The 9,318-nt window shown below is 53.5% G+C and overlaps 2 protein-coding genes across 2 annotated transcripts in view; one reads left to right on the forward strand and one right to left on the reverse strand.

The window, feature by feature from the left end:
* LOC113214402 (cell adhesion molecule Dscam2-like) overlaps positions 1-9,318 on the reverse strand; it is a 41,377-nt gene that overhangs the window by 2,237 nt on the left and 29,822 nt on the right. The window contains exons 8-15 of the mRNA XM_052270029.1: positions 6,499-6,618; positions 6,098-6,349; positions 5,682-5,829; positions 4,882-5,036; positions 4,062-4,748; positions 1,551-1,697; positions 1,161-1,316; positions 182-517 (exon numbers count right to left, since the gene is read on the reverse strand). Coding sequence (XP_052125989.1) covers positions 182-517; positions 1,161-1,316; positions 1,551-1,697; positions 4,062-4,748; positions 4,882-5,036; positions 5,682-5,829; positions 6,098-6,349; positions 6,499-6,618 — 2,001 coding nt within the window. The remainder of the gene's footprint in view (positions 1-181; positions 518-1,160; positions 1,317-1,550; positions 1,698-4,061; positions 4,749-4,881; positions 5,037-5,681; positions 5,830-6,097; positions 6,350-6,498; positions 6,619-9,318) is intronic.
* LOC127749864 (uncharacterized) lies at positions 3,129-4,068 on the forward strand. Its single transcript, XM_052269768.1, has 2 exons — positions 3,129-3,295; positions 3,596-4,068. Exons 1-2 carry the CDS (start codon positions 3,152-3,154, stop codon positions 3,911-3,913), a joined length of 462 nt encoding a protein of 153 aa, XP_052125728.1. The 5' UTR covers positions 3,129-3,151; the 3' UTR covers positions 3,914-4,068.

The raw sequence follows: 9,318 nt of genomic DNA on the forward strand, positions 1-9,318 counted from the left end.
TGTTTATGCTTGTGATCAACATGTCTGCTCAGGTATGCCATATGTAAATTATTCATAAATAGGAAACATTGTGGAGAAAAATAGGTAAAATATTTTTTTAAGCGGGATATCTTTGTGATGGTGGGATTTTGTTTTTGAAAGTGAGGGTATTTTTCTCACTCCTGCTTTTTTTTTTGCTCACCGTTGACGCTGGGGGTGATGGCCACCACAGCGCTGCTCTGTCCCTCGCCGACGCGCGTGTGCGCCGTGACCCAGAACTCGTAGCGGTGCTTCTTGCGCATGCCGGGCAGGCGGAACACGAGCGGCGCGCCCTGCGGCTGCCCGCTGCCCTGCGGCTCCACGGGCTGCGCGGGCACGGGGTTGTTGCGCGCGTCCACCTGCCGCCCGCCCTCCAGGTCGCGCACGTACACGCTGTACTTGGTGAGCTGGCCGTTGGGGTGCGCCGGCGGCAGCCACGTCACCAGCGCCATGTCGGGCGCCTGCAGCACCGCCTTCACCCCGCCGGGCTGGCCTGGCACTGGAGAGCAAATGGGATACATGTACTACCGAGGCGGCAATAACTCCGGGAATCATGTGCACACCTGTCTGGGAATCATCAGGATAAAAATTGATCAAAATCAATAGAAATCGCTTTAGAATAAGGGCGAAACTAGAGAAATAAGTACAAATCAGTCGAAATAGGAGTTTTATACCACTAAAACCCTCCGAAAAACCCTATGTAATAATTATAAGCGGACGGGAATCACCGGGAATCAAGAATTTCGGGAATCATGTGTACACTTCAAAAGGGAGTTATTGCCCCCTCGTGTACTACGGAGTCCTGAAATGAAAGTCAATAGAGACCCCATGTGGTCTTTGCACCTCGGGGTCCAAATATTATGGGGTCCTACGAACTCCAATAATAATCGTGATAATTTTGGGACCCCATAATATTTGGACCCCATGACCTCCATAGACCCCATGATATTCACACCACGGGGTCGGGGTATATATATCATGATGTCCTACTAACTCGAATGATGCTCATCCTCACTTTAGGACACCATAATATTTGTACACCCCTTGAAAGTCATATGTCGTACTGAAACGACCCCCAACACAATTTGGCGGCGTATTCAACGTTACCAGGTTCCATACTACAAGTCGCCTCTGCTGCTTACCGTCCTCCTTGGTCCTGCAGAAGATGGGCGCCGACATGTTGCCGTCGCCGACCCGGGTGAAGGCGAGCACCTGCACGCTGTAGTTGGTGTACTTGAAGAGGCCGTGGAGCGTCGAGCTCAGCTCGGTCGTCATCTTGTTTTGCGTCTCAGCCACGTCTGCGGAGGAAAAGGAAGGGCGCGCGTGAGTACCTGGACGACTGTCTGCAGCACGCAGGTCTCCACAAGGGGTACTTCACTCACAAAGAAACAGTGTACAACCACAAAAAAAGAGAAAAAAAATTAGGATAAAAAGGTCAAGACTTTTTAAAAAGAAATCAAAAACAAACAGAAAAATTGGTTTACGCCTGAATGATTGATAGTGAAGTACCCCTCGGGTCGCAGCAGACTAACCAAGCTGGTCTTGCACGGGCTGGTACAGCAGCCGGTAGCCCTGGATGACGCCGTGCACCAGCGCCTCGGGCGGCGGCTGCCAGTGCACTCGCAGGGACTCGGGGGACTCGGGCGAGCAGTGCACGTCCCTGGGGGCGGCCTCCGGGACTGTCGGAAAAAAAAAGAAAATGGAGCACGAGTTAGTCAAACACGCCAAGTCAAGCTCCCCTGCTTCGACCTTGCGGATAGGATATCACACCAATCGATTCTTGAAAAGGTAAAACAAAGAAAACAACAAAAAACGCCCACGTCCCACGTGACTGGTCGAGAAATAAAGGACTCGGCTTATAATGCAGAAGCGCTGCGCTCCCCTTCCTGGCGGACGCCTTCGATTTCTCTGTGAACGCCGACAGCTGAATGGTGCATGTGTGCGGTGTGTGCTCCTGCGATAGGGGGCTACTAACATCACGCGGCCGAACTAGCAGCTCATTGTGGCCTGGCGACTTCCACACAGAGGATGAGACCCAGCGTTTATCTGTCGTGGCTGTGCCTGGAAGAGGGGCGTCTGCAACGGTTCTTGTTCACCATGTTCAGATGTGCGGTATGCACCTCTTAGTAGTTATAATATTTTTTATTTTTCCCGCCGAAACGCATTTCATAAGAATCTGGCGGGCGTATTACGCCTTGAATGAGAATTCAAATACAAATTTGAAACTGAAAATAATATTACCCGCACTTCTTTTTCCAAATCGTTTCAAAGTCCTCGGTAAATGCCATGCCCTCTACACAAACAGGCCACCGCACTGTTCATGGCCCTGTGCTCCGTCTCCCTGCTGGCCGCCATCCTGCTGCGGCCCGAGACCCTGAGGGCGGACATGATACCCGTCTGCGTCCTGAGCTCCTGCCACTCGACGTTCATGGCGCTCGCCATGATGCGCGGGGGGCGCCTGTGGCCCATACTCCACGAGATGACGAGGCTCGTCCAGGTCTTCGAGGACGCCCCCGGCGACAAGGTTTAGGGGTCGTTCCAATACTACGTGACTTTTAGGGGGGGGGGGGATATTGTGGGATCCCAAAAGGACAAGAAACATCATCGGAGTCCATATAGACCCCATGATATTTGTACCCCGGGGTACAATATCATCGGTCCTACCGGCATCAATGGTGGTCCTGATCCTTTTGGGACCCCAAAATATGTGTACACCCTTAAGTCGCGCAGGATTGAAACAACCCCTTAAATGGCTTCACGCGAAGGCAACAACTAAAAGTAAGTTGGCAAGAGAGTGATGAACAGGCTGTGCACGCAGGTGTGGGTGGCGCGCACGCGTCAACACGGCGTCAGGTTCTGCACGTACCAGCTGGCGATGTGCGCGTTCATCATCCCGAGCACGATCGTCAACATGGCCCTCACGGGCGTGCCCTTTATCGCTCTCTGGCCGCTGCAGCCGCACGCGGGCGCCTGGGGCCTGCGCGTCGCCCACCTCGTCTCGGTCGCCGTCCTCCTCGTCATGACGGTCGCCCTCCCCTTCATGAACATGATCGTGACGTGCTTCACGGGCGCCGCCACCGGCCTCCACCACGCGCTGGCGCGGCGGCTGGACGAGCTGGCCGAGGCCGAGGCGATGACGCCCGAGGCCGTCAGGGACCTGGTCCTGGCGCACGAGCGGCTGCGCCGCCTGACCCTGGACCTCACCGACTTCTTCGCCACCAACCTGACGCACCTCTTGGTCTGCCCGTTCTGCAACTCGCTGGTTGCCACCGTCGAGGTAGGCTTATTGTAGTGAGCAAAAACGGCTAGGTTTCCAGGTTGAACTCATTTCATTGATAAACTGGCAAATATTGAGCTCATAGTTGCACACTTACAAATGCTTTTCATTTGCACACTTGGTTTATCAGTATTTGACGTCAAACGAGGGTCGTTGACCCGTTTTTGACCCGGGATTGTGTTGCCTACGAGTGACTGCGGCCAAAATTTCAAAGCACCATAGCAAAGCATCTGGCGAGGTCGACTTCAGGGCATTGGATACAATTGTTTTTAAAAACGCTACGTGTTGCTCCGTGCGCAGCTGGTGAGCGCCGGCAACGCCGTGAGCGTCCACACGATCGGCCTCCTGCTGCCCGTGGTGGTCATCTTCCTGCAGCTCTCGTACTTCAGCCAGGAGCTGTCGGACGCCAGCCTGGCCCTGCAGTGGTCCGCCTTCCGGCTCGCCACGGGCGGCGGCGTGGCGCTGGCCGAGGTCCGCGCGCTCCGCCTGGTGATGCTGGCCGCTGGCAGGCAGCCGGCCCTCAGCTGCAAGGGGCTGGGCCGGCTCAGCCTCGAGGCGGCCAGGTTGGCCTTCCGACAATTCTACTCGACCGTCAACGTGCTGCGTTCGCGAGACTAATTTTTTAGCTTTTAAGCTAAATCTTTCGCTGCTGAGCTAATTCTTTTTAACTCTACAGCCCGTTCTCAGCTGATGGTTTACCTATAGAGCTAATCTTTTCATTCGGCGCTGTTCTGTGATCGAGAGAAACCACACCCCTCCTACTTACCGTCCTCCAACGTCTGCGCGACGACCTCGGTGGACAGCGGGCCGGCGCCCTTGGGGTTGTAGGCCTGCACCACGACGCCGTACTGCTTGTACTTGCTGAGCCCCGCCAGGACGGTGGTGGTGCTGCCGGCCGCGCCCGCGCCCTCCCACGGCACCGTCGCAAACGTGTACTGCCGCTTGCCCTCCGGGTCGCGGCCCAGCTCGCGGTGCCCGACGTAGTGGCCGAGCAGCGGGCCGTGCCACGAGTCCGCCGCGGGCGCCTCCCACTTGACCGTCAGCTGGGTGGACGAGGACGCCTCGACGGCGAGGTGCGTAGGCGCGGCGGCGGGCGGCTCCTGGTCCGTGGGCACGGCCAGCCGCTTGGACGAGGGCCCGACGCCCAGCGAGTTCTCGGCCAGCACCGTGACGGCGTACAGCGAGGCGGGCCGGAGCGCCGACAGCTGGGCGCTCTGCAGCGGCGCCTCCACCGCCACCTCCACGACGGCGCCGCCACCCCCGAGGCCACCGCCGGCCGCGCTCTCCGTGACGGCCTCCTCCCAGCCGTCCACGTCCTCCCCGGGCACGAGCCGGTAGCGCACCAGGTAGCGGGTGATGACGCTGTTGCCGTCCTGCGGCGGCGCCCACGCCACCGACGCCGTCCTGGAGGTCTGCTCCACCAGCCTCAGGTTGCCCACCGCACCCGGGACGTCTGCAAAACGACCATGTTTTTATTTTCCAAACTTTGTAATGATTATTCATTTTTCAAATCATTTAATCCCCAGCCAGGAATAAAAAGGAGTAAATTAGTACTTTCTTAAGCATCGCGTGTGTTCCCCGCTCACCTTGCACGAGGAGGCTGATCTGCGTCTGGTCGTAGCCGTACTCGTTGCGCCCGAAGCAGGTGTACAAGCCGCCGTCGTCGCTCTGCAGCCCTTGCACCAGCAGCTCGGAGCGCAGGCCCAGGCGCACGCCGCTCGACAGCGACGAGTTGCGGATGCTGCAGACATTACGGCGATATTTACCAATTATAGCAGCTCATTACACCTTAGGGATCGACTAGAAAGTACGTCCGGTTTTTTGTAAGATTCATTCGACAAGTTACGGGAGCCTTGGCGCCTGCGAGAGTCTGGGTGGGCCCGCCCGCAATACACGCATGCACTGCAGGCATGGCGTTGCCTACCCACCAGGCGCTATGAGAGCTAGGACAGCGGCTGAACCAGATGACTTTGAGGGGAAAGGGGGGGGGTCCAAATATTAATGGGGTCCCAAAATGTTCAGGAGGGTCAAAAGAGTCCATGGGGACCTCATTGTGATATTTGTTCCTCCTGGTAAAAAAAATATGATGTGTGGTCTCCATGGACTTAAATGACCGTCCTGAACATTTTGGGAACCCATATGATATTTTGAACCCCCTAAAGTCACGTGGTTCGTACACTCTGTTAGGGTTGTAAATTTCAGAAAGTTGCCGGAAAATTTCAGAAAAATTTCAGAAAGGTTCCGGAAAAAAAGGAAAACTTCCAAAATCTGGGAGATTTTTCTTTTTTTTCCAGGAAATTTTCCAATTTTCCTGGAAATTTTCTGGAAAATTTCCGGAAAATTTCCAGGACTTTCGCCTCTACTCTTTGTGGTAGCGCGTGCTCACCTGAAGCGGCCGCCGCTCTCGATGGGCGCGCCCCCTCGCCGCCAGGTCAGCGTGATGGGCAGGTCGCCCAGGGCGCTGCAGCTCAGCGTCACCGTCTGCCCGCGCCGGGCCAGCTCCTTCCGGGAGCGGGCCGCGAAGTGCACCGGTGCTGCGGAGCATCACATTCATCAATAGGGATTAGATAGAGATTTTACTACGAAGTATTTTCTGATTTTTTCCCCCCAACTTTTCCAAAAATATCTTTTATGGAAATTTTTCTAAATGCACCTAAAGATAGTTTGTCGAAAATTGTCTAAATTGACCAATAAATAAAGTTTTTGAAAAAATAATCAAATTTACCAAAATAGTATTTCTTTAAATTATGACAAGAATTGTTAAAATCTCTTATTTTCCCCAATTTTGTTGGTTTTCCTCACAGTGGACGACGAGAGTGACGACGGCGCTGAGCCCCACGCCGATGCCGTTGCTGGCCTCGCAGAGGTAGCGGCCCGCGTCCTCCTGGCGGACACGCTCCAGGACGAGGGACCCGTTGGCCAGGATCGTCATGCCGCGCGGCGAGGCGCCGCCGTCGAGCGCGTCCAGGGCGCCGTCGTCCGCGCCCCCGAGCCCCATGACGGCGCGGGGCAGCTCCGTGCCCACCACGTCCTGGTACTGGCCGGGGTCGTCGGCTGCAGAAGACAAACATGATAATAATCACACTATTCAGATGACAGACGACATCTCTGTCAGAGGACACCTCTGTCAGACGACATCTCTGTCAGAGGACACCTCTGTCAGACGACATCTCTGTCACAGGCCCTGCACTGCGTGTACTCACTCGCCGCCTTCTTCCACGTGACGCTGGGTTGCGGGAAGCCCTCCACCTGACAGTCGAGCAGCGCCGCCTGGCCGAGCCGCGTTTCCTTGTCCGAGGGGACGACGACCCAGGTGGGTGGAACTGCGGGGGAAAAACCGATACCGTCAGCCCATACGACATTCAGCAGAACGACGCCAACGTGGATTCCACATTATTAGACTATTATGAATTTTCCCGCCGGAATCAGATTTACTTCAACCCCACTCTTAAAACTTTTAGTGTAAATGCACAAGTAAGGGTTTTTTTTTTCAGCAGCAAAAACTGCCATCATCATGATCGTGAAATACGACTATATGCAACGCAATGCTAGCCGCGTGGTCTTAGAACGAGGTGTTCGTTTCGACAATGAGGGGAGGTGGGCGTGCAACGTCATCTCTGGTGGTGACGGGGCGCGAGAGTGAGGCTAAACTTTTAAACTTAAGCGCTGCTAAAAAGGGGACATCCATGATGCGCGGGACAACAGAAAAGTGTGCAAAACATTCAGACGCTTTACAACGGCGTGACAACCATATAGCGACACGTTATTGCACATTTTTATTTTGCACGCGTGACGTTAATAGTCGACCGGAAACGTTTCAACGTCACACACACTTTCCGATCGTCCAGCGTCTCAATTTGGACCAGAGTGAGAGTGAGAGAGAGAGATAGGTTCGTTTAGGGCAAACTGACGCGCAAGGCTTGAGGCCGCGTAAGGCACGAGGACAGCGAGAAGATGGAGAAGGGATGCAGCAGAGACCGCCGGAAGCGGAGCAGGATGAGGAAGCCAAAGCCGTGCCGAGCCGTGCCGTGCGCCGTGAAAGCCACCGGAAATGCACATCGGAAATGCACTGGTTTGCTACGCTATTGGCCGAATCGTTTTCGTCTTTTGATACAATTAACATGCTACTATGTAAAGCAGGCAAGCGATGTTGGCGAAGCAGTGCTGCGGCAGCCAGTCACACGCATACACACACACAACAACCTCTACGAAGTAATTGTTTTAAAAGCATGCACGCAAAGAAAAGAAAAGGCCCCATTCGGAGCCGGGTTCCTTCAAAAAAAATTTCTATCGCAGTTTTTTCTTCTTTTTTTTTTTAAAAGCTAAAGAAACTTTTTGTGGCATTCCGTCGTAGTTGATGCGCTTGACCAAGCATGTAAATTTTTGCGAAATACTTCGTCGCTATATAAGGAACCGGCTGCAATCGAATGGGGCGCGGATAAAGCAAGATTGATCCGTTTACCTGCAGTCTTAATGCGTTTTAGCATTTCGTGCGTTTCGGAGAAGAGAGAAGCGAGTTACGCACGTCAACCGCGTGTCATCCTGGGCGGTGATGGTGGCCTTGAGGCAGGCCAGCGGGCCAGGCCGGGCGAGGCGGACTAATGCTGGGAAATGGCCGTCGAAACCATGTCGGGAACGACATCGTTGCGACGTCAAATCTGTGTTTTTTTTTGTGTTTTTTTCTTTCTTTATATCATTTTTTCGATATCGTTTCGACATGGTTTCGATGTCGTGTCGCTAAACACCATTTCGCACTTAAGCGCGACGCGGACATATTGTTATTTCTGTTCAGTCTTTTTCAAGGGGGAGGGGCGATTTCTGAAACGGTCTAAAACACAAGACCGTCATCTTTCCCTCTGAATAGCGATATTTCAAAAGTTTTGGGTCTGACTGTGTCCGTTTTGGGTTCCATTTAGTGCTCTACAAGCAGAAGCACCATGGCCGGAGCGAGGCGCTGAAGTAGAAAGGTTGAGTTTTGACCCTACCAGTGATAACTAGGTAGTGAAGAAATGAATGTTTATTGAAGGTAAATTCTTACCCAATTGAATGTTTCTTTTTAAAGTGGACGTGTTTATCGTAATGAAAATACAATTAGGCAGGTGTTCTTATCGTGAAACATGCCGGACGGGACGACTATAACATTACTTGAGGTATGTATAAAGCAATACAACTTTCACACTAAAAGTTTACGAACATTTTTATCCATAGCTTACTGAGTTCGGTGTACGTGCTCTGCTTACGCATTTTTTAATACGCCGGTGTGAACCCATTTGTTCATACTGGCGTACAGTGGACTCTCGATAAGTGTCGCCTCGATAACTGCCGCGTGCGAGAGAGATAGCTATAGAAAAATAGCGCGTTCCACGCGGACTGACTGCCGGCTCCGGCGGCTCGCCCGACTCGCCTGCCGGAGGAGTGGGGAGAGCGGAGCACGGCAGCAGCGAACGCACAGTACCCTCGATAACTGTCGCGGCGACAGTTATCGAGAGTCCACTGTATTTAAAAATTCGTAAGCAGAGCACGTACACGAAACTCAGTAAGCTATGAATAAAAATGTTCATAAGCTTTTAGTGTGTTCCTCAAGGACAAAACACAATCCTCGTATTCCTGTTTTACCACTGGCAGGCAAAGTGAAATGTCAGTTAAACACACACACACTCGCTCACTTTCAACGGCCAGAGCCTCGCCGGTGAATGTCATCGCCAACCCCCTAACGTGAACATGCGAGGGAGAGAGACACTGTATAAGCTGGTAGGCAGGTCCCCGACTGAGTGGGTGTCACAGTTGGCACTACTGGAGAGAGGAGCCGGGCGGAGCGCCTCGGCCGGAAGGTCTAGCCTGGCCGTGGCACCGGCCACGCCTACACAGAGTCCTAGAGTATACAACAGCAGTGCGGCCGAGGAGAGGTCAGGCAGCCCTAGAGATGCAACAGCTTAAATTTATCACTCAAAATTCTGAACAATTTCTTCAAAAAAAGGTGAATCTTTTGAAAATCTCTCCAAAGTTGGGTGACATTTGACATT

This window comes from Frankliniella occidentalis, unplaced genomic scaffold (assembly GCF_000697945.3).
Source record: "Frankliniella occidentalis isolate FOCC.00 unplaced genomic scaffold, Focc_3.1 Scaffold5, whole genome shotgun sequence".
NCBI lineage: Eukaryota > Metazoa > Arthropoda > Insecta > Thysanoptera > Thripidae > Frankliniella > Frankliniella occidentalis.